Below are 25,858 nucleotides of genomic sequence, written 5' to 3' on the forward strand. Positions count from 1 at the left end.
ATTTTGTGATGATGGCCATTCTGACCTGTGTGAGGTGATACCTCATTGTGGCTTTGACTTGCATTTCTCTAATGCTTAGTGATGTTGAGCATCTTTTCATGTGTTTGTTGGCCATCTGCATGTCTTCTTTGGAGAAATGTCTATTTAGGTCTTCTGCCCATTTGTAGATTGAGTTATTTGCTTTTTTGGTGTTAAGCTGTATGAGCTGCTTGTATATTTTGGAGATTAATCCGTTGCCCATTGCTTCATTGGCAAATATTTTCTCCCATTCTGAGGGTTGTCTTCTTGTCTTGTTTATGGTTTCTTTTGCTGTGCAAAAGCTTTTAAGTTTTATTAGGACCCATTTGTTTATTCTTGATTTTATTTCCATTATTTTAGAAGGTGGGTCAAAAAGGATCTTGCTTTGATGTATGTCATAGAGTGTTCTGCCTATGTTTTCTTCTAAGAGTTTTATAGTGTCTGGCCTTACATTTAGATCTGTAATCCATTTTGAGTTTATTTTTGTGCATGGTGTTAGTAAGTGTTCTAGTTTCAGTCTTTTACATGTAGCTGTCCAATTTTTCCAACACCACTATTGAAGAGGGTGTCTTTTTTCCATTATATATTCTTGCCTCCTTTGTCAAAGATAAGGTGCCAAAATGTGTGTGGGTTTACTTCTGGGCTCTCTATTCTGTTCCATTGAGCCATATTTCTGTTTTTGTGCCAGTACCATACTGTCTTGATCACTGTAGCCTTGTAGTATAGTTTGAAGTTAGGAAGCCTGATTCCACCAACTCCATCTTTCCTTCTCAAGATTACTTCGGCTATTTGGGGGCTTTTGTGTTTCCATACAAATCGTAAAATTTCTTGCTCTAGTTCTGTGAAAAATGCCATTGGTAATTTGATGGTGATTACGTTGAATCTGTAAATTGCTTTGGGTTGTATAGCCATTTTCACAATGTTGATTCTTAAAGTGCAAGAACATGATATGTCTCTCCATCTGTTTGTGTTGTCTTTGATTTCTTTCATCAGTGTCTTATAGTTTTCTGCATATAGGTCTTTTGCCTCCTTAGGCAGGTTTATAAGGACAGGGATCTTATAAAACTGAAGAACAGGTAGAAATGGCATAGAACCATGGAGGGGTTGGGTAGAAATTAGGTCAGCAAAGAGGAGAGAAGGGAGAATCCCAGATTTGAAAAGTAGAGCCTAGATACATCTTTCCCTTTCTCTAAAAATGTGTTCTGACTTCATTACTAAGCCTATAGGTCCTTCAACTCATATAGAAAGAGACAGGCACCATATTTTCCTTAAAAATGCCCATGTACATTTGAGCTATTAAAATGATTAAACATGTGTTACATTTTGATGAGTTATATCTGGGCCTTGCCTCTGTATCCTTATAACCTGCCCATGCTTTTAAGTGACTCAGTGTACTTTATTCCTTGTTCTTAAAGGTCAAAAACCAAAAAAACCAGACAACCTCTTATGAGCTTACCAGTCTAATATCTGAAATCTTAAAACATTCAAAGCTAAATCTTTCCTTTGTCTAAAATGCTTCACAAGCACTTAACCTATTTTTTAAGTTTTTTTAATTGAGGTATCGTTGATGTACAGTATTATATGTTTCAGGTGTACAACGTAGTGATCTGCAATTTTTAAAGATTATACTCTATTTATAGTTATTATAAAGTATTGGCTATATTTTATATGCTATATTCTGTGTTTTAAATGCTTCACAAGCTCTTAGTCTTTAAGTGAGGATACTCTCAATTTAGTGTCAATTATTTTATTATGTACTGGTTTTCAATCTTTCATCTCTTACAGTGATCACCTAGTAGTAACTAACCTCAGGAATTAATATTTATTTCTGTCAAATTTAATAGAAAAAGGGAGAGAGAGAGAGAAAGAACCTGGGTGACTTTGGCTTTTAACACTGGAACTCCTGGCACAGCCTGTGTCTGAGGCAACCTTGGTGGTCTAGCAATATTGCATAAGCATCTTCTGGTTGGACAATTAATGACATTGGGAATTTGTCAGGGGCCTCTCTCCTTTATGCACTGCCTGTCTCCAGCATCATTGTTAATTCGTCTTCAGGCCTCCTGTTTGTCTGCTAGAATGCATCCTGGATAAGCCAAGTTAATAAGTGGGAGCGGGCACACTGCCTGGCCATTGAATGTGTGGCTGTGCTCAGACAGTCAGAGGGCAGCCCTCTGCTTTGATCGTGTGGAGAAGTTTAATTCTAACAGGCCACATGGGAGGCTGTGCCCACTGGGGTGCAGAGAGGACCTCAGGGCACAGCAGGGGAGCTGCTCTCCTCTGCGCTGGTTTCACTGTTTCTTATTTTAAAAGCATGAAGATCAGAGGCCCAGGGCACTTGCTTCACATTTTGCTTGCTTCACATTTTGCTTCATCTTTCTGCAGGAGTTTCTTCCTTGAATTTTCATAGTGGGTGGTGGAATGTCAGCAAGGGAACAAAAGTCGTTATCTTTTTTGCTCCAAATAGAAGATTTGCACGGCGACATATTTTTGTAAATAGAATGTTTAGAATTTGTAGCACGTAATCCCTAGCCTTGACTCTCTTGCTGTTCTGGCTATGACATGTCTCCCAACCAAAGTCATAAAAGTGACAAATAATATATACATGGCCACTTGCTAGTGCCAGGCATTTTGCAAACCACTTTACCTACATTATCTCACTTCATTCATATATCTTGCCTGTGGGGGGGGGTCCCCATTTTGCAGATGAGAAAAGCCGCAGCCCACCTGCACTCAGGTAGGTCTCCATCCAAGCATGAGCCCTTTGCCCCACCACTACGTGGCTTCATAACATCTGGGCTGTTTGACAGACCCCGTGGGCTCTGTCAGCACAGATAGGACAAAGGGAGAAGCGCAGTGATCAACCCTTTTCAATCAGGCAGAGGTGGAGGCTTTGCTTGTGTCATTGGGAAAAGAAGCTCAGGCTTGGGCTTTTTATTTACTAGGGAGAAGTAACCTTGAAGAAATTACTGTCATGGCTTCAATTATGCCCTCTTGCCAGAATGCAGCCTCACCATATGTTAATTGCGTTCGTGAAAAATAGTTCTCTATAAATGGGATTGTTGGAATTTGAATGTAGTAGAAGGCTAGTTAAAGAATATAAAAGCCTCTCCCAATTCGTATTGTGAGACTAAATAAGGCTTCCTGTGTTTTCAGAATCATGGCTGGATGTCATCGGAAAAATTTATGTGGTCATGAAATTTCATTGAAAAATGTCAATTCTTGAAAGCAGATCTCTTCCAAAGTGTGTCTGACCAGTCTCCTGCTTCTAGGCCTGCTGTCATAACTGCTCAACCAGGAGAAGGATCTTTGCTACCTTCTTGTGCCTTACAACATGAAGTGGTGGATTTTTTGGGGGGGGGGGTGGGGTGGGATTCTTTAAAATACACTGAGCCCTTTCACATCAGCTTGGGACAGTCACAGGGTTTGCAGAATGAAGATACTGGGACCCCTTCATGTACCTTCCTGGGAAAGAAGGAAAAGTGTAAAGAGACAAGGAGGTCATTCTGCACCCCTTGGAGAGCCCACTCTGAATCTGAGTCAACATTGCTAATTTTTGTCCACTTCCCTCCACACAAGAATCTAGTTAAGGTGAGGAGATCTGATGTTTTGGCCAGATATGCACGGATGTCTCTGGAGACGTTTGGGGTTGTGTAAATGAAACCTGCATGATGACTTTGCAGGGATTAATATAAATACACAAATAAATAAAATTGAAGGTAAAACATAAATGCTCTCTGGAAGGTAGATATTTGAAAGATGCAAACACTTTGGACTGGAAAGGTTTTATGGTGGTAGCAGAATCTCAGAGAAACTCTTTTAGGATGAACAGGAATTTGTCAAATACAGTAGGAAGTATGTATGGGATCAGAGCAGGATGGGCAGAGAACCACATGAATGAAGGCATGGAACTGGGAACGCTGGTTTATATAGTTGGAAACATAGCATAATTTTGGTTTCACTGGGCAAACACATGGGGAAATAGAGCTGAAAAGTGGAATGGTACCATCATGGAAAAGGCCTTAAATCTCAGGCCTGGGAGTTTGAACTCAGTTGAATGAGCAACAAGAACTCATTAAGAGTTTCAAGTTTTTGTGTACCTTTCCCTCTTTGTTTTCAGTGGATAATCTTGCCTTATATTTCATAGAGACCAGGGAAAACAAGTTTCAAGGTTAACTTTTGATCTTCTCTCCCTTAAAACAAAAAAGTCACCTCTTCCCCATCTCAGTAACTGGCACTTCCAGCCACACTTTGGTCATCCTCCCTCACCTTCAGCTTTGTATCGACTGCATCAGCAATTTGTTCTACTTCCAAAATATATGCCAGCTCTATATACCCTGTCCAGGTCCTCTCTCTCTGATACCACTCTAGCCGGAAGCCATTATTTTGAGAATAGAATTGTGGGGGGAAGGGAGGTACTTATCATTTGGCCACAGCCCCATCTACTAGGAAAGAGGTAAAGGGAAATCTGATAATAGTAGAAAATTATTAAGTAGTCATTGTAGAGAGGAAAAATTCACTGATAAATAAAGGTAAAAATGTAGGGGGGAAAAGGAGTGTTTTGAAATGATGGATTGGCTGGTTTTAAGGAATTTGTTTCAGGTAAGGTAGATCATTTAAAAAAAAAAAGAAATGAGTCTTTGCATCCCAATGGACAGGGTTTCCTAGATAGCACTGGAATGGTTATCAGAATAATCACAGATAATCAGATTAAGCTCTATTAAAAACTTTTGGAAAATAGCAATGTCAATAGGAAGAGCCTGAACTTAGGCCCTCCTGTCCTGTGATCCTCCTGTCCTCATGATCCCAGGCAGGCATCCCTGGAGCTGATCCTGAGAATGGAGCTGATGCTGAACTTGACAGAGTTCCCGCACATCATGCTTTCATCTTCAGCACACTCTGATAGACTCCCAGAGTTGTCTAGGATTTCAGCAATCTAGTTGGCAATATTGTAAGAGAAAGTGTCAGGTAACTAATTTCGAGGGACCCTTGAGTGACCTCTTTTGCCTTTTCTGTGTTGACGTGCTTGTGGATTGCCTTACAGAGTAAACATTATGGGATGCTAGTTTTGGAAACACCAAGTTCTTGTATACGAATTTCCCCACAAAAATAAAGGCATCTTTTCTAACCGTCATCTTACAAAATGCCTTACCCTTGTTAAATTCCTCCAAGAATAGGTCTTTCTCTATTTTTTGAACCAGGTGGCATGTTTTCTGTATGGTGAAAATCTAATGCTTTGATGTGTTCTCTCGAACGAGGACATGTCAATAATTTCTGCCACAATCAGCAGACAAAAGTGATCATGACTCGGCTCTAGCTTTGGAGAAATGAAGCCTTTTTTTACCCACGGCATTTCTGCTACTGACACAAACATGTAGAAACCTTGAGAAAATGCCTCTTGCCAGTATTAACTGCTTTTTGTGACAGTCAACTGCGGATTATTCTGGTTTCCATGTCACCAAGTTAGAACTATCTAATTTTTGAGAACTATCAAAAATTAGAACTATCTAATTTTTGATTATCAAAAAAAAGCAACCTATTGTAAATTCCAGATACCTTGTCTGAAGTAAATTACATATAAAAAGTTTCACATGTGTTAGCGGAATATTAATGGAAAGGGTAGGTGAACGGGAGTGAAGAGAGATTCGGTCCTCCCTAACCTGGGGTTAGTTCTTGTGCTGGGATGTGGGTGTCTCCTTGAGGAATTGCCAGTTTGCAAAATCTATTTTAAGCTCCACTTTTAGAGTATGAATCTGAAGAGGGTCTGGGCTCTTAATTCCCTAGAACTAGTCCTTGAGTAATTTTTGCCTCTATTGTGGAGAGGTCAAAAGCAGAGTACCTCACCTGTCCCAAGTGAGAGGTTTTGCTGCATCTGAAAAAACAAACAAACAAAAACCTTGAAGGAGATGCATTTCCCTGTTCCTGAAGAAAAGCGTAGCATGAGCTAATTATTTGTGTGTTTTGTTTCTGCTCATTCCCCTGTAATTTGGATAAACGGTGTTGGAGAAGGATTTTGCACTATTAATACCCAAGCGCAGATCACAGAGCACAAGTTCAGCAAATCCATGTTCTCGAGAAAGTCTAATTACCACCTTCTCTTCACAGCAAGTGAGAAACAGATGGTGGTGGTGTGTAAGGAGTCACCAAAGGAGTATCTGCAGCCGTTTCAGGACAAACTCGAAGAGTTCTTCCAGAAAGGTAGGGGACGTGGCATTCTGAAACATCCTTCCTTTCCCCCTCGGTGTCTGAGACCCATTGCCCTGTGCATCCTGCCTGAGCACTGGCAGTGCCAATGACCATCTTCCCATGGTGGATCTGTACTCAGTGTAGATGGAGTTGTCCTGTAACCTTTATATCACCTTTCAAATCTGCCATAGTATTTTAAATCCTCTAACATTACTCCTGTTCCTGTAAACTTTGCGAGGGAAGGCTTTCTCTTTGTCTCGTCACGGATCCCAAGAGGATCCTCGGTACATGTTAACTGGCAAACAACGTTCATGCGAGGCTTATACAGTTGTGCAGGCAGACGGTGATTATGTTTCTGGTTTTACGAGTGTGGTAACTTGGAAACTTGTGTTGTATTTTCCATTCTTTTCAGAAAGGAAAATTGGGGCCGGGTGAATGTCACACATCCAATCACTTGGCACCCATGGGCCCTCTGGGGTTAGCAGATGGACGTGATATGCGTGAGACCCAGTACTGACTTAAACATCTTACTGAGTTATGTTCCTTCCTCCATGGTTTTGGCAGGAGTAGGGAACTTTTGTTGATTCCTAGTAGCGAACGTGAAAGTTTAGTGCCTTTTGGATATTTCCTATTCAGATTTCTCAAATTCAGCCAATGATGTGAAACAAAAATAAGTGTGGGGTACAATTTCCAGTTAAAAAGAAATGTCATGAGGAATATCATGTAAAGATGGTGACTGTAGTTATTAATTTTGTATTTGAAAGTTGCTGAGAGAATAGATCTTAGAAGTTCTCATCACAAGAAAAAAAAATTTGTAACTCTGCACAGTGATGGATGTTAACTAGACTTACTGTGCTGATCATTTCACAATACATATGTATATTGAATCATTGTGTTGTACACCTGAAACTAATCTTATGTTATATGTCAGTTATATCTCAGTAAAGGAAAACAAGGGTGGGGTAGTTAGAGGGGGCTTTTGTCTTTGCTAGAAAGCCAGGGGAAATGCATGTAGGTACCCTTGGGGGTATATCAGCATGCTGTTTCTATTTATTAATAAGGCCACATGATACCACACCATCAACAAAAGGCCATTAAACAGGGTAAATCCAGAAAATATGGCCAAACCACATTGGGAATTGGCAGGGAAATTCTCAGTCCGTGAGTCAGACAAACTTCACTCCAGCTGGTCCTTTGGTGCAGGGTTCATTGCTCCCTCCTCCTGGGTGAGGTCTCATTTGTGTTGAAGTAGAAGTCAGCGTTCTCTCTTGGCCATAGCTGAACCTCATATATGATGGAAGTAATGCCATCAGGCCAGGTATCATTTTGAGAGCAGACAGTAATAGTGACACCGGTTATGTGGCTAAAATTAGGTTTTATATGTGATTTATTAAAGTAGATGCATGGCTTTATGATTATTTCATGTAAATATAACCTAAATGGCCTAAAGAAGACCACAAAATATTTCGCTTTGCTGACCTCCAGTTAATAATTTCTGCTTTTGACATCTGTATACGGAACTTGAAATGAGGCTCAGGTGTACTTAATTTCCATTCCTTTATTTTTTCCCATTTCTATTTTTTTAATTAAAAAAATTTTTTATCTTTATTGAAGTCTTGTTGATTTACAATATCGTGTTCGTTTCAGGTATACAACCCAGTGAATATATATATAAATATATGTGTATGTGTATATATATGTTCCTTTTCAGATTGTTTTCCCTTACAGTTTATTACAAAATTTTGAGTATAGTTCCCTGTGCTATAGGGAACTATAGGTCCTCGTTGGTTATCTGTTTTGTATAGAGTAGTGTGTATATGTTAATGCCAAACTACTAATTTCTCTCTCCCCCCACCCCCCTTTCCCCTTTGGTAACCATAAGTTTGTTTTCTGTGTCTGTGAATCTCTTTCTGTTTTGTAAATAAGTGCATTTGTATCATTTTTTTAGGTTCCACACATAAGTGATATCATATGATATTTATCATTCTCTGTCTTACTTCACTTTAATGATAATCTCTAGGTCCATCCATGTTGCTGCAAATGGCATTATTTCATTCTTTTTTATGGCTTTTGTATGTATATATGTGCCACATCTTTTTAATCCATTCATCTGTCACGGATGTTTAGGTTGTTTCCAGGTCTTGGCTATCCATTTTTTTTTCTTTCATTGGCTGTGTTGGGTCTTCGTTGCTGCGTGGACTTTCTCTAGTTGCAGAGAGTGGGGGCTACTCCTCGTTGCAGTGCGCAGGCTTCTCTTTGCAGTGGCTTCTCTTGTTGCAGAGCACAGGCTCTAGGCTACTCCTCGTTGCAGTGTGTGGGCTTCAGTAGTTGTGGCACATGGGCTCTAGAGCGCAGGCTCGGCAGTTGTGGTGCACAGGCTTAGTTGCTCCGCGGCATGTGGCATCCTCCTGCACCAGGGCTCAAACCCGTGTCCCCTGCATTGGTAGGCAGATTCTCAACACTGCACCCCCAGGGAAGTCCCTATCCATTTCTATTTTTAATTGCTGTTATTCTATATCTAGAAAATTCTGCAATGAGTATGTCTGGGTATTATCAGCCTGTATGCTGTAATGGCCTTAGGATCCTTTCTCTTCAAATTAGCTAGCATTTAAAAACACTTACATTGTGAATTTTATTCTCTCTGTTGGAAAAGATAAATACGTGTGGATTTAGAACACTGAAAATCTTCTTTGATGACTTAGAAAAGGAATTTGCAAATCACTCTTGGGAGTTCTGTTTTAGCTTCTTCTCTACGAGGTTTCTTAGGAAACTTTTGATCTGTTCTGAGAGAGAGAATGGAGTTGAGCTATATTGGACCTTATGTCAGGAAGGCAAGGATGCGGCCACAATAAGCTGTTCTAAGAAAGCCCTAGAGCAGTGGTTCTCAATTCTGGCTTTCTACTAGGATCACCTGGGGGAGATTTTAAAAATTTCAACACCCAAGCCAAATTCCAGACCTACCATCAGCATCTCTGGGGGAGAGACCAGGTATCAGCATTTCTTACTTTAACTTCCCACATAATCCCAGTGTGCAGCCCAGGCTGAGAACCACTACTGTAACGCTTAGTTCACTTTGTAATATGTATTCAAAGCTATTTCTTCAGAGCCTGCTAAGTGTCAGGCACTGTGATAGACGCTGGCAATCCTAAGATGAGCCATAGACTCCTTGTCCCTCGCCTAAGGACCATCTTACCGGGGAGAGGTCTGTAATTGAATAAAGGAGTCACCTCTGCTTTAACCAGTACCGTGAAGGGAAGATGGAAAGGACATAGGAATAATCTCAAATTGTGGCTAAAACAAAGTCAGCCAAAATGAGACACAGAAAGAATTAAAGGAAAATTACTATTCTAAAATGAATTTTAAAATATAAAAATAAATCTTAAACATTCCCAATATCGTGTGGTGAAAAGAGCCACTATTGAAATACCTGTGTCAACTGTTGACGCATTATTTAACCAAGTTGATCAAAGAACAGCCTAGAATTGTGCTGCTCAGCGTGGCACACTGGCCACGTGCAGCTGCTGAGCAGTTGAAATGTGGCTACTCCAAACTGAGAGGTGCTGCACAAATCAAACGCACATCAGAGTTTGAAGACACTACCCCAAAACATGCAAAATATTATATTTCTGCTTTTTTTAAATATTGGTTACGTGGTAAAATAACATTGTAATATATTGGGTTAGATAAGTAAAACACAATTTTAATCTTAATTGACCTGTTTCTTTTCATTTTTAAGCATGGCCACTAGAACATTTAAAACCATATCTGTGGCTTGCATGGTATCTCTATTGGACAGCGCTGTCTAGAAGCATGATCCTTTGGCCTTTCCCATCACGTTCCTTCCTTCACCTCTCCACGTTATTGCTTTACCTTCTCAGCTTAAATCCTGGCTTATGGGGACCCAGTATCACAAGCTAGCCTTTCCCCACTTTTGCTCTGGGTCTGGCCATAGTTTGGTTCTCAGGTAGGGGCGCTTAACTGAAGGAGGTGACAGTGTGCTACTTCAACAGGCTACCCCACTGTGGTTTAGGAGGTGGGGCCTTGCCATGTTGCAATGTATACAAATGAAATACCTCTTGGCTACGTAGAGTTCCAAGTAGTAGTCCCTTTTTTATGGAGGTGATTCATGGATTCATAGAAAACATGAGATTTCTCATCTACTATAAATATGCATTATCCACTCTGGATAATCAAGTTTTTATGGCAGGTGTCATAAGTTTAGGTGTCATCTAACATGCCACTCATTATAACAAACACCATTATCCCAAGTACTGCTAAGAAACAAAAATCGCTGCCAATTAAACCAAGACATGTCATAGATGACAAGATGTACCCCAGTATCAGAGGTGCTAAAATATGAAAATTCCATCAATTTTGAATTTGATGTGATATGGTACTATAATTAGGCCTATAGGAGCAGAGAGGAGGAATGACTAATGCTTCCTGGTAAGTCAGGGAAGATTCTGAGTGAAGGAGATGTTTTTGTTCAGATTTAAAAAGAAACAAAGATGACAGTGATGTCAGTGACAGCAGTGACAATGATTGCTGACATTTGGTGGTCGCTTCTATATATAGCAGGCACCGTGGGGAGATCACTTTACCTAGTCTTCATGACAGCCCTCTGAAGTAAACACTAGTATGTCCACCTTCTACAGATGAGGAAATTGAAGATTAGGGATTCTCAGCAGACAAGTTATAAAGGGCATTCCAGGCAGAGGAAAACACTGCAAATCTCAGGATGAAAGACATGATGTGTTTGGGGAATGGCAAGAGGCTTGGTGTGGCTATATCCAGGGCATATGGGAAGAACACAAGACCCAAAAGGAGAGGAGAGTCACAATGCGACTTGCTGAAGAATCGAACTTGGTCTTATAGGCAACTGAGAGCCTTTGAAAAATAATCTGTGTGGGAGTGACATGGTCACATTGGGTTTGTTTGTTGTGATGTTGTGTGCTGGGATCATTTTGCTTTTTGTTGTTGTTAAGAAATACATTATAGGGAATTCCCTGGCGATCCAGTGGTTAGGACTTCATGCTCTCACTGCCAAGGGCATGGATTCGATCCCTGGTCGGGGACCTAAGATCCCACAAGCCACATAGCACAGCCAAAAACTTAAAAAAATAATAATAAATAAATTTAAAAAAAAAGAAATACATTATAACTAAGAGCAATATGAAGAAGAGTTGGATAGTTAAAGACTGGAAGCCAGTCTGTCGAGCTCTTCTACAGCATTCCCAGCAAATGATGGTCAGAACTTGAGCAAAAGCAATCACAGTAAAAATAAGAAAGAAAAGGACATGTCGATAAAGCTTTTAGGAGTTACTGGACTAGATAACCTATGGGCAGTACAAAAACAGAGGTGAAAAGGATAACTCTTTTTTCTTGCTGGAATAACTGGCTGTTTACTGATGTGGAGGACCCATTTGGGATGGAATACAGTGACATGAACTTTGGATGCATTGATTTGACATACATCTGAGATACATGGTTAGAATACTGGGCTCATAGGAGAGTGCTGGGTGAGACTTTAGAGGATAACAATTTAAGACATAGGAATGAATGAGATACCCCAAAGAAAGGGTAGAGAATGAGAAGTACTGGAGTATCTGAACACAGGGTATAATAAAATAATCATAGTTGAGGAAAGATACGTCTATACTTACGTAGTGTTTTGAGTATTTGGCAGGAAAGCCAACTAGTTTTCTGTTATGGGCCTATCACTCATAATCTTAAGCAATTGCATTCTTTTCACCTGAGAAGTCACACATGTGTTGTGACTCAGTTGATTCATGGTTGGGTTAATTTTCATATGAGCTGCAGTTCAGTTCTTCTAACCATCATGATGATTTAATTTTCTTTTGTAAATCATATCCTGTTGCCACACTCAAGTGGAGATGTGTCTGTCCTTCCATCTTTTATCATCCTTCCCTTCTCCAAATGCCCTTAGTGTTATTTGGCAAAACTTGCTCTTAGCTAATTTCACTCTCCACACAGAATCTAAAGTAATTTTAATGGCACCCCTTTTCAGAGTTGCAGTCTCCACAGCATCTGAGCCCTTTACCTGACGTGGTTTTTCTTTTCCACAGTAGGCTCTTATTGGTTCCAATTTACAACTCTGTTCAGAGTGACCTTGTGCAGGCATTATTTGAGCTCATGTTTTCCCACCCTCAGATCAAACATGGTCATAATGCTATGGCCTTCAAAAATGTGATGCTAACATTAAAAGTTCCTGTAAACGTGGCAGGGATCCTGTAATTGAAAGAAGGCGCAGAACAACTGATTAGATCCCAGGTATAGATCTTTAGGGTGGTCTTTTCATGCTGTTAAATTGGTCATTTGTATTTATAGCTTTGGCAGGGAGGGCTGGAATCTAACCTGGTGCTAATATGAACACTCTCCCACACTTGGCCTTATCTCATTCTCCATTCGTTTTACTTGGCATCCGTGAGTGAACCCAAATCAGAGTGAATCTGAATGAGCCATGCTAGTCCTAATTTATCCAACTATATTCTGAGGTTCTTTGACCAGCTGAGATGGAAGGTATTCTTAATGTCTAGAAACTGTTTTCTAGTAAAGAGTAGATAAATTTACCAAGCTTAAAAAAAACCAATAACAATAACTCTGATTTCACATGTTGAATACAAAAAGAATTCTCTCTGTAGCTACATAGTCCATGATAGCTGGGACTATGTCTGTCTGGTCCTATTCATTTTCTTGTCTCAACATAATGCAGGCTTACCCTGGCCCATGATAGGTGTTAATTATTTTTTTAATTAATGAACAAAGAACCTGAGTCCCATAAAGTGCCTGCAGGCTTTTTTTCCCCCTACATGGGTTTCCTTTTTAAATCCTTTTAGTATGGATAAATCATGCCAGAATCTGGTAAGATGCAGTTTTGGTCTTCAGTGCATGCCTGTGGTCAGGTCTAATGGATATCAAAGCATCTTTCTGTGTTGCAGATATGCATAAATCCATTCTTCATAAATACTTTGCTCAGCATAGGTTGATAAAGGCCATAATTGAACCTCTATAAACTGTAGAATAAGGGCAGGTTATTAGGTAATCTCTTCACTTCAACCCCCAGAATGTAGAAAGAAAACCATCAGAGTCACCATATTCAAGCATTAAGGTTACAGAGATCAGGACAGCGTGACCTGTGAGAAGAAAAAATTCTTACATCCTTTACAGAACTTGTGGAAGGAAGAACTGTGGCTGGGGGAAACACAAACTTTACATGGGCCAAAATGAGTTCTCGTGTACATCACTGCTCAAAAAAGTACCAGCGGGGACGGCTCCACATAACATCAGATGGCCAAGAATTAAGATAATCTGTTGTGATTGCCAGGTCACTGAAGTAACAGAGCAGTAATCCTTGCAAGGTGGAGAAAGCCATTTTATCAGAGGTTTATTAAGTAGACTCTTATCTGAAAGGATTAATTTGGATCCTTTTTTTTTCCTCAGAAATTTCTGTCAAGAGCACGTATTTGCCACCCCACCCCCCATCAGTTTCTCCACCTCCTCCACTCCCTCCCCACCCCCCACCGCCTCTCCCCCTTCCCCTTGTCCCCCCTTTCTCTCTTCTCCTTTCCACTCAGCCCCCTTTAAATCTTCAGTTTTTCTTTTTGGCCAAGCATCCAGTAAGTTGTCTTTTCAGTAACTTCTGTCCTCTTTTTCTTTTCCTTTCTCTTCAATGAAAAGTTTTGCAAAAAGGAGAAAAATGTCTACATTCTTTTTACAGACATAAATACCTGAAAAAGATTGCCCCCTCAAAAAAGGAAGAAAACTACAGACCAGTCTTCTCACTATAGTTTTAAAATTCTAAATAAAACAGCACGTTTCATGACCAAATGAAATTTATTCCCAGAATGCAGAGATGGTAAGACATAGGAAAGTCTAATAATATCATCCATCACTATTAATAGCTCTAAGAAAACTCATATGATTATCTCTTTAGATGCTAAAAAATGTACATGACAAAATTCAACATCCATTCTTCACTTAAAAGCTCAGTAACACATTAACACATACTTCCTTAATATAATAAAAATAAATCTATCATAGCCCCAAATTTGCAACCCATATCATAGACAAAAGCTCAATCCACCTCCTATATAAGAGCTCTAAGGCATTAAGAAAAAAGACCAACATCCTATAGAAAGAAAGGCAAATAATATAAAACAGTAACAAAAACTTCTCTTGAAAAAGAGAAGATAGAACTCTCAAAATGGGAGAAATGCAAAATAAATTACATTGAAATTTCATTTTTTCACATCCAAAATTGGCAAATTTCAAAAGGTTGATAACAGACTGTTAGCAATGCAGTAGGGTAGATTTCATTCTTCTGTAGTGCCTGTGAAAGTGTAAATTGTTATGGTCCTCATGGAGGTCAATTTAGCAGTATCTATTAAAGCTACAAATGCATATACCTTTCGACTTGGCAGTTCTAATTCTAGATGCCTACCCTCAGATATGTTCACACATGCAAAGTGATTGCGTACCGTGTTATGTATTGTGATGTTGTTTGTAACAGTTAAAGATTGAAGACAGCCTAAGTGACCATCAGAGATGGAGTTATCAAATTAGGGTACGTCTATAAGATGGAATACTAAGCATCTGCTTAAAAAAAAAAGAATGAGGAAAGTCTTTATGTATTGACATGGAAGAATCTCTAAGGTATAAAAGAAGGAAGAAAGCAAGAGTCAGAAGAGTAGGTATATTACTATCTAACTAAAAGAAGGAGGGGAAAATGGATAATACTTAACAAAAACCTCTAAGAACAAATACAAAACTAATGTAGGGCTGATATTCAGCCAGTTGTTACCATAACAGCCAGGTACATTGTCTGTTCTGTTCACTTATTCAGGCTGTTGGTAAATATTTAGAATGTTACCCCTGAAAATAATCAAACAGATTCATTACTGTAGTGGATAGAAAATGGATGGATGGGGTTCAAAGGTAGTATGTAGACTTTTCATAAATCTTGGTATTTCATCACCATGTACCTATTCAAAATAAATTAAATAAGAATTTTTAAACTAACAACTGTATGGTAGTTTGCAATTAAATTTTTTCTCTCAAGACTGCTTCCCTTTTTAGGGTCTCCCCATTGTGGTACCATTTGTGGTCCCTTAACCTGCTGAACCTAGTCCTTTATGTTCAATTTCCAAAGAACTGGAAATTATTGATAAATGCTCCCACTCACAGCCTCTTTCCCTCCTTTGGGTGCTGGACTGGTTGACTGAGAAAGACATGTGAGGGCCTCTTGTATTTTCCTTCTTTTGTGAATGGAGAGTCCGATCTATGAGCTAGTGCCTTGCTTTCTTTCCTTGTGGTCCTCCTCCTGAACACCCCTCCACAGCAGGCAGGCAGACAGACAGACAGACAGACAGACAGACACACACACACGCACGCACACACGAGTCCCTCAAGTTCTTTCTCCTGGACTTATGTTGTCTCGACTCACCTTGGTCATGGTTCTGTCACTCTCCTGTGATGTCTGTAACTGAAGTGTCCATGAAGAGACCTCTTTGCTCTAATATGGAGGGTGTTTTATCTTTTCCTCATCTTTTGTTCCCTGTTGCCATAATCTCATTCTCCATTTCATTTGGGTCCTCTTACTCCTTCATTACATAGATGTCTTAGGTGTTTTGTTGGACTGTTTCCTAAACATACAGGATGAGACAGTAAGGATCTGTATCTCAGGTTACCCTGGCACAGACCATCTTCTAAACCTAACAACAGAGGAGGACGAATGATCAGGCATTTCTGTCTCGAAACCATTATTAGCATCTGACCTCTCCTGTGGGTGTTTGGAAAGAAAGGCTTTGTCTCCTGTTTTTAAGCAATGTCTCTGAGCTACATGCAGATGGAAGAGAGATGGTAGTGGCTGAGTTTGGAGGGAAGTGTGGAGTGGTAAGTATTATTAACTCCTACGAGGTCTTCTCTAGAGCAGCAGATATTTAGGAACACACACACGTGCATGCACAACAAAGGCAGCTCTAAGCTTATGAGACCATAAGCTTATTATTGTTATTATTATTATTATAGGCCCATCACTAGGGCCTATCTCAGAATGGTCTTGTTGGTGTTGACGCGATCCCTTCATTTCCCTTTCATTGTGGCGGAATCCAAGATCATTTGAGATTATGAAGCCACAATTAGAATAACCCTTTGCGGATGAGAAGCATCCCGAGGTAGGAGTAGGGGATGGAGCCAGCAGAGCCAGGCTCTTTCTTTCTGTGTTTAGACCATCTTGTCCATTTGTGAATTCTCTTTTTCCATGTTTCACTGGCTTGTTCTAGAAAAACTTGAAGTAGACTCAGTTGTATCTCCCAGCAGCAAGGTTTCAGTAACTTCTGAAGTTTCATTTATGATACTGAGCTATAATCACAGTATTTAATCTTCCTGTCAGGGCTACTTGTACCCTTTTTGGTTAAAATTGTTTTTTGTTTTTTCAATATTCTGAATATAGTGGAAAGAACATTGTGCTTGAAGTTAGAAGACCTAGGTTTCAACACTAGCTTCACCATTTCTCTGTGCGATTTGGGGCAAGTGTTTAAATTTCTCTTAGCTTTTTCCTTCCTTGTGTGTAAAATGGGAATAGTAATATCTACTGTATAGCATCATTATGAAGATTAAATGAGACAACATACATGTGAAACCACCACATGAAGAAGTATAAAGCATTGATAAACACAGTGTGTTATTTTTACAGCATGAGTATTACCCCACTGCCACCCTCTGTGAGAAACACCAGTTGGTTGACACTCTCCCTTGGGTTTCAGTTTAGACGGAATTGGAAGGATTCTTCTTTTGGTTTGATAGTTTTCTTTAGTAGTATGCTTGTGTTCCTTTGTTTTTATTTTTTGTGTATCTATTGTAGAGTTTTGATGTGGGGTGACTATGGGTTTCATATATGTTGACCTATAACTATATCTACTTGTTTTAAACTGGTAGGCATTTAAGTTCAAACACATTCTAAAAGATCTACTTTTGCTCCCCTCCCCCACAGTTTGTGATTTGGGTGTCATATTTTACATCTTCATGTGTATCTCTTAATTGTTCGTTGTCGCTCCAGTTGCTTTTACAATTTTTTGTCTTTCACTCTTTGTACTGCCTTATTTAAGTGGTTGATCCTCAGTCCTTACTATATATTTGCGTTTCCTAATGGGATTTTTCCTTTCCTATAATTCGTACTTCTTTTCCACTTAGAGAAGACCCTTTAACATTTCTTTTAGGGTAGGTTTAGTATTTTTTGTTTGTTTGTTTTTATTGGAGTATGGTTGATTTACACTGTTGTGTTAGTTTCAGGTGTACAGCAAAGTGAATCAGTTATACAAATACATATATCCACTTCTTTTTTAGATTTTTTTTTCCCATATAGGTCATTATAGTGTGTTGAGTAGAGGACCTATATGGTAGGTCCTTATTAATCTATTTTATATATAGTAATGTGTATATGTCAATCCCTATCTCCCAGTTTATCCCTGCCCCCCTTATCCCCTGGTAACCATAAATTTGTTTTCTACATCTATGACTCTGCTTTTTTTGTTTTGTAAGTAAGTTCATCTGTACCCATTTTTTAGATTCCACATATAAGCAATATCATATGATACTTGTCTTTCTGTGTCAGACTTCACTCAATATGATAATCTCTAGGTCCATCCACGTTGCTACAAATGGCATTATTTGTTCTTTTTCTACAGCTGAGTAATATTCCATTGTATATATGTACCACATCTTCTTTATCCATTCCTCTGTTGATGGACATTTAGGTCGCTTCCATGTCCTGGCTATTATAAATTGTGCTGCAATGAACATTGGGTAGGTTTAGTACTAATGAATTCTTTTAGTTCTTGCTTGATGAGAAGTTTTTTATCCCTCTTTGTACTTTGAATGATAATCTTGCTGGGTAGAGTATCCTAGGTTGCAACTTTTCCCTTTCAACACGTGGAATATATCATGCCACTCAGAAATTAGCTGATAGCCTTATGGGGATTCCCTCGTGTATGACTTTTTGATTTTTCTCTTGCTGCCTTTAGAATTCTCTCTTTAACTTTTGCCACTTTAATTATGATATGTCTTGGTGTGGGTCTGTTTGGGATCATCTTGTTTGGGACCCCCTGTGCTTCCTGTACCTAGATGTCTGTTTCCTTCTTTGGTTTGAGGAAGTTTTCAGCCATAATTATATCAGATACTTTTTCAATCTCTTTCTCTCTCCTCCTCCTTCTGGAACTTCTGTAATATGAATGTTGGTATACTTAATGTAATCCCAGAGATTTCTTAAACTGTTTTTATTTTTTTTTAATTTGTTTTTCTTTCTACTGTTCTGATTGGGTGATTTTCATTATTCTGTCTTCCAAATCACTGATGCATTCTTTTGTATCACTTGGTCTGCTATTCATTCTTCCTAGTGTGTTTTTTAATTCACCTATTGAATTCTTCATTTCTGATTGGGCCTTTCTTTTAATTTAATTTTATTAATTTTATTATTTTTTAATTGGGGTGTAGTTGTTTTACAATACTGTGTTAGTCTCTACTGTACAGCAAAATGAAGTAGAGTTCCCTGGGCTATACAGCAGGTTCTCATTAGTTATCTATTTTATACATATTAGTGTATGTATGTCAGTCCCAATCTCTGAATTCATCCCACCCACCCCTCTCTCCCGTGCTTTACCCCCTTGGTGTCCATATGTTTGTTCTCTACATCTGTGTCTCAAATTCTGCCTTGCAAACTGGTTCATCTGTACCATTTTTCTAGATTCCACATGCATGCGTTAATATACAATATTTGTTTTTCTCTTTCTGACTTACTTCACTCTGTATGACAGTCTCCAGGTCCATCCACATCTCTACAAATGACCCAATTTCATTCCTTTTTATGGCTGAGTAATATTCCATTGTATGTATGTACCATATCTTCTTTATCCATTCATCTGTTGATGGACATTTAGATTGCTTCCATGTCCTGGCTATTGTAAATAGTGCTGCAATGAACTTTGGAGTGCATGTATCTTTTTGAATTGTGGTTTTCTCTGGGCATATGTTCAGGGGAAGGATTGCTGGGTCATATGGTAGTTCTATTTTTAGTTTTTTAAGGAACCTCCATACTGCTCTCCATAGTGGCTGTATCAATTTACATTTGCTTGGGCCTTTTTTATATTTTCTAGTTCCTTGTTAAAACTTTCACATTGTACATCTATTCTTTCCCTAATTCAGCTAACAGTTTTATTACCAATGCTTTGAATTCTTTTTCTGGTAAATTGCTTATTTCTGTTTTGCCATTTTGTTTTTGTTGTTGGTTTTTCAGGGGTTTTTTTCTTGCTCTTTCAGTTGAGAGCAGTTCCTCTGCCTTTTCATTTTACTTACCTTTCTCTGCCTCTGTGAATTGATGTGAAACAGTTACCTATGGCAGTCTTGAAGGTGTGTTCTTATGTGGAAGCCTCCCTATACAGACTGCATGTGCCCAGTGCCTTTAATGGGAGAGCTGGATTTGACATGGGCACAAGTCACATCCTTCCTTAGGTGTGCTGGTAGCTATCACCTTGGTAGGGAGTGGGGCTGGAGATGGAGGAGCTGGAGCCAGATATGAGGCAGGACCTCCCATCTGCTCAGTGGCCATCACTGCCCTATCAGGGACAGGGTCTGATCCCAAGTTGCTGGAACAGAAGCCCTGAGGTTCAGGCCCAAGCTGTCTCTGTTCCTTTTAAGTATGCGTTTTCCCCTCTCCCTGCATCAAGATCCTCACCCCAGCGAGGGGCAGTGCTGAAGCAAGTGGGGCCAGTGCAGGCTCTCAGCTCACGTCAGCTGCAGACAGAGGTTCAGGCTGTCTCTGACGCTGTGCCTGTGTAGGTGCCCTGAATTGTTTCCCTCGCTCGGCTCAGATGCAGCCTCGGGTGCAAGGCCCCTTTGTCCCTCACAGCCAGTCACTGCCCCTAGTCTCTGCCACCCTGTTGCGGAGCCACACTGCGGGCAGGCTGGGGCCCACAGTGGACTCTCGGGGGGTGAGCTGTGCTGAGTGCCTGCCATCAGAGATCTGCGCTGCTTCTGATGCACTACTTGAGGAAGCACCAAAAGTAGCCACCAACACCCCACCCAGGCTCTGCCCCAGGACCAGCTCGCCTCCACATCCCACAGTCACATCTTTTTCCCAGTCATGACTGCCCCAGATTCAGCACCAAGCTCTTCTTATCCCAGCCGTCCTCCAATGAGCCAGATGGACTCATCTCCTCTAGGAGAATCCTAGGACTGGGGAATTCAGTCTGCAGCTTGATCCACTCACTTCCCAGGGTGGGTGTCCACCTGTGAAATCTCCCTTTTTCCTCTGCATCCCCTTCCAAGAGTGCAGATTCCAACCCAATCACTTTTCTTCCTTTCCTATTCAACTACATGTGTACCTTTCTTTCAGCCTTGGCTGTACAGAAGTCCTTCTCCCAGTTTCCAGTTAGTTTTAAATGAGAATTGTTCCACATGTAGATGTGTTTTTGGTGCATTTGTGGTGGGAGATGAGTTCCATGTCCTTATACTCCACTATCTTAATGGATCTCCAGAATGCTTCTTGACTTCAACAGTTAAAGCACACTGCTTCATTTAATCTTTGCAGCAATCCTTTGAGATTGATTTTATTGATATTATCCCTAACTTTCCAAATAATGAAACTGAGTCTGAGAATTTCAGTAATTTACTCAAGATCTGTGTGATCGTAATCCCAGTGTTGGTAGTCTGCCATCCTAATAACTTGGAAAATCACTTTTTTTCTGTGTCCCAAGACCCTGGTGGCTAACTGGAAATAAGCATTTTCTCTTACCATCTAAATGAGAAAAACGTGAGAATAGCAAACTTGTCCACCATAGCTTAATGCCAGCAATTCCCATTCCTGGAGTCCTAAATAGAGACCCTATTCTACCTCCCCCAATAGTAACAACAGAAGTTTCATTTGTACTTTGGAAAGAATTGCGGTGACAAGTAGTTCAGTGTTTTATGGAATCAGTATTGAGCTCTGCATTCTTGCATAATAGTTGTTTTCATGATAAATTGCTTTGTGTAATTGTTGGCCCAGCCACCACTTCCTTTTTGGATGCTTGACAACTATCGTTGAGGTTTTCATCGGTGATTGATTGCAATTGCTATCAGATGACTTCTCTTTGAATTACTCGGTTATTGTCTTCATGTTGGAAGAACCTAACACCTATAAACTGCCTTCTGGGAGTTATTGTGCAGAATACATATAAGATGTGGTTTTGCAGCAACTCTGGAAAGATCTCTTCATTCTTTCAAGTAATACAAGTCTGTTTCTTCTGCTGAGTTCATTTTGCTTTAGAAGAATTGTGACAGCATTAGTAGGAACCCAGGACTGAATGAGATAATGTATGTGGAGAACTTAGCACGGAGACTGGCACTATATATGTCAGCTACTGCTATATTCTCAGGCACTTTATCACGATTTTATCAAATGGTTCAGAGGTTTGGAGCTCAGGAAATCAATCACAGAAGTGTTACTGTGCAAATAGCTGTAGTTCCAAATTCAAATGGCAGATAATAAATAATTACAGTAAAAGGTCTTACGTACCAGAAGGAAAGTCATGTTCATCTTGTCATCTTCTCTAAAAGTAAGTCAAAAGCAATGAATATAAGCTGGATTTCCCTAGGATCTGAAGCTTATCTTTGTTATAATTTGTAGATCATTATGTAATTAGAGGACGGATCAGATAAGTAGAGTTAGCATAAGTTAAAAGGTACCAGATATGCATGAGCTTTTCTACGGATTGTATTCTTTTACTATTAAAATTTCTCATTTTAGGGACTTCCCTGGTGGCGCAAGTGGTTAAGAATCCGCCTGCCAATGCAGGGGACACGGGTTCGATCCCTGGCCCAGGAAGATCCCACATGCCGCGGAGCAACTAAGCCCGTGAGCCACAACTACTGAGCCCACGTGCCGCAGCTGTTGAAGCCCACGCGCCTAGAGCCTGTGCTGCACAACAAGAGGAGCCACTGCAATGAGAAGCCCACAGTGCACCCCAATGAAAAGTAGCCCCTGCTAGTCACAGCTAGAGAAAAGCCCACATGCAGCAACAAAGACCCAACACAACTAATAAATAAATTAAATAAATAAAATTTTTTAAAAATAAAATATTTCATTTTAAAGTATAATTGTAATGTCTATAGTTATATGTATATATATTTTTTCAGGCCAAAGATCTTTTTATTGAAATATAGTTGTTTTTCAATGTTGTGTTAGTTTTAGGTGTATAGCATAGTAATTCAGTATTTTGGCAGATTATACTCCATTATAGGTTTTTACTAGATAATGGCTATAATTCTCTCTGTTATACATATAGTTATATTTTAACGATAGAAAGTATTTACATAATTCCATTAAAGATGACATGCCTTATGGATCTAACTTCATTGCTACCCAAATCAACAATATTACCACCTAGTGGCCTCTGAGTTGAACTGCAAACACATGATCCTTGGGACTCACAAAGAGTCTGAGTACCTTGTTTCAGTGGCTGAAAGTGATGGAAAATGACATTGAGCACTACTAGAGTGAACGACTTTAACTATCCTTAATCACTGTTAATCGCTGGAACATTCAGTCTGCTTTCTAGCAGATGGGAGAAAGATGAGACTTTGAAAGGTTGTAGGTTGAAGCTAGAGAATATGATCATTTAATTCCTTAATCCTTTATATTAATCTTTTGAATTGAGAAGAACTATATCTACCTTTCTCCATCAGTTTTTTTTTAATAAACTTTATTTATTTACTTATGTATTTATTGGCTGCATTGGGTCTTCGTTTCTGCACGTGGGCCTCCTGCAGTTGCAGTGAGCAGGGGCTTCTCTTTGTTGTGGAGCACAGACTCTAGGAATGCAGGCTTCAGTAGTTGTGGCACATGGGCTCAATAGTTGTGGCTCACAGACTCTAGAGCGCAGGCTCAGTAGTTGTGGCACACGGGCTGAGTTGTTCCGTGGCATGTGGGATCTTCCCAGGGCAGGGATTGAACCCATGTCCCCTGCATTGGCAGGCGGATTCTTAACCACTGTGCCACCAGGGAAGCTCCGTCTCCATCAGTTTTTATGTTCAAGTTTTGATTGACTTCTGCTAATGTTCTTCTGAAAATAAAAAATGTGTATTTGGTAGATCATAACTGTTTTCCACAGGGATAAACAATGATTTTTCCACTATAGGAAATATTCAGTGTCAGTTTATCTCTAATAAAATTATCGAAAGCTAAGTGCTTAGCTTCTTGAAGTGCTGATTCGTGATAGCACATCCTCACCCCATCTCAGAGTCTGGTGCCAGGACCTTTTTCATTTACCACTTCCCCTCTCTCCCTATCATCTTCCGACTTGTTGACATCCAAATTATTCATTGAAATGAACAAACCATCTGCCTACTGAGCTCATCGCCCCATCCCAGTTCCTTGCTGAAATAAATGAAATGTGGGATGAGTAATTGTAATGTAATAATTCTAAGGGAGTGTAATATATTCAAGTAGATTGAATGCAGAAATCCACTAAAAATATATTTGAAATTGCTATTCCTCCCAGGAGGGCACTATTTTTTCCTTAATATCTTCCCTTTGGTTTCATGATTCTAGGATTAAGCCTAATTGCTAACATAATATATGTGCGTGATCGTTTGCTTTCTTAAACTTAAGCTTCCTGTGGCACGGGTTTCCAGTTTGTAGTCATGGCTGTGGCATTAACCGTAATTGGTCTGAGCTTCATGTGGTGAAATAGGTTCCAACATGCTGACAGCAATTAATGGAGCTAGTTGGTCCTGGGTAAGCTTCAAGAGATGGGTTTTGCATTTCTTTCAGATTGTTTTCTTGTTGTTTCTGTGGTAGTCTACTGGGAGACTGTAGTGAAAAGAGGGCTGGCTTTAGAATTACATAAACCTGAGTTCAAATCCCTTCCCTGTCTGACCTCGGGAAACTTATTTCATCCAAGCAAGGCTGAGTTCTCTCATCTCAAGGGTAGAGATAATGACACCAATACCATAAGTTATGGTAATGATAATATCAACTAACATACGTCAGCCACCTAGTACAATATCTAATATAGTAATAAGCATAAATATTTTGCTCTCTGCCTTCCCTTAACCCTGCCCTTATGTCCCCATGTGTTTTGCTATGATTTCCGTTTCTTAAGCAAAGTCGGATTTAGTTCCATCTAAGATACTTTGTTGATCATCGGTCTTATTTTTTGGCCATACTAGTACAGATAGAGCTGTTCAAACTGTTCATTAAATAGTAAGGTCTTACTGCATTCTAGGCGCTGTGCTACTTGCCGTTGGTACCATGATGAGCAGGATGAACACCGTCTTTGCCTCTGGAGTTTACATCTGCAAGTAGAGATTACAGCAGGCATTAGGAATCCACATATTTATACTCTGGTTATCTGTTACTGTATAACCAACCACCTCAAAACTTAGTAGCCTCAAATAACAGTTTATTACTATCTGTCACAGTTCTGTGGGTTGACTAGACTCAACTGGGAGGTTCTTGCTCTGAGTTTCCCATGAGGTTGGAGTCAGAAGGTGGCTGGATTTGGAATCATCTAATGACTTCTTCATACACACATCTGGTTCCTGGGCTGGGAGGGATAGCACAGGTGGGGGCTGGTTGGACATCTAGTCCACGCAGGCTCTCCACATGGCTTGGGCTTCCGCACAGCGTGGTGCTCTTGGGGTGCTTAGACTTCTTACATAGTGTCTGGCTTTTTCCAGAGCAAGTGTTCCCCCTCAAAAAAAGCAGAAACTATTCATCCTCTTAAAGGTCAGAGAAGTCACAAGCCAGCCCATTTTCAAGAGAGTAGAGCCGCAGACCCCACCTCTCAATGGAGAGCAATGCACATGTACAGGGAAGGAAAGAATTGATGGTGGCTGTTCTGGAGGCAAATGACCACAGAGTGCAATTAATTGTTCCTTAGCTTCTTGTCCCTTGATATCTAGATTCTTAACTAGTAGGTTCTGGCTTTTACTTAACTTAGTCCATCAAGACTTGTGAAGCTGACCATTAGCACTTGCCCTAGGAGCAGGGATCCGTGTTGCCTTTAGGGGTCAGATAAATGGCAAAATAGAAATGTGATTGCTCTGGTCCTTATAAATTCTTCAGGACAGATGATATTTCCATGGAATGAGATTTCATCACTCTCCTCAATCTCTGAGTAAACGTCCATATTCCTATATGTTACTACGTGGGAAAAAATAAACAGCCTCAGAAATAGTAGCCTCACGAACCCACCTTACCAGGCGATTCACATGTCCATGCACCTGTTTTAGCACATGAGAACCATCACCATCAGGATGTATTTCCTGGGACTCAATATCAATTCCCATTTGCTGCAGTTTCTACTCTATTTCTTTTGCGATATTCTCCTTGGAATTGGAGCCCTAACACATCAGTCCCCTGAGAACTCAACACTTCATGCTCTTGACGCAGCGAAGACTTTCCTCTCTCCCTTTCCCAGGGACAAATGGCCTGTAACCTACTCTCCTAGACCTTTTCCTACAACCTTATAACCTTTTTTATTTTAAATATGGTTCAGTGTGCTAAAATAAAAACCACAAAAGTTAACTTCCCCAGCACAGACATGAGAGAGGAGAGAAAGCTGAAGCTGCCACACTCTTATTGTCAGTATAATGTTGCTTG

At 39.9% G+C, this 25,858-nt stretch overlaps 1 protein-coding gene across 3 annotated transcripts in view; it reads left to right on the forward strand.

Annotated features, from left to right (window-relative positions):
* FMN1 (formin 1) overlaps window positions 1-25,858 on the forward strand; it is a 296,198-nt gene that overhangs the window by 198,430 nt on the left and 71,910 nt on the right. The window contains exons 13-14 of one of the 3 annotated variants that reach the window (XM_057722130.1): window positions 6,121-6,213; window positions 22,001-22,225. In XM_057722130.1, the coding sequence (XP_057578113.1) occupies window positions 6,121-6,213; window positions 22,001-22,104 (197 nt within the window). In that variant the 3' untranslated portion in view covers window positions 22,105-22,225. Of the gene's footprint in view, window positions 1-3,171; window positions 3,271-6,120; window positions 6,214-22,000; window positions 22,226-25,858 lie in introns of those variants that run through there. The other 2 variants (XM_057722129.1, XM_057722133.1) reach the window with 2 other exon arrangements.

This window comes from Hippopotamus amphibius, chromosome 2 (genome assembly GCF_030028045.1).
Source record: "Hippopotamus amphibius kiboko isolate mHipAmp2 chromosome 2, mHipAmp2.hap2, whole genome shotgun sequence".
NCBI lineage: Eukaryota > Metazoa > Chordata > Mammalia > Artiodactyla > Hippopotamidae > Hippopotamus > Hippopotamus amphibius.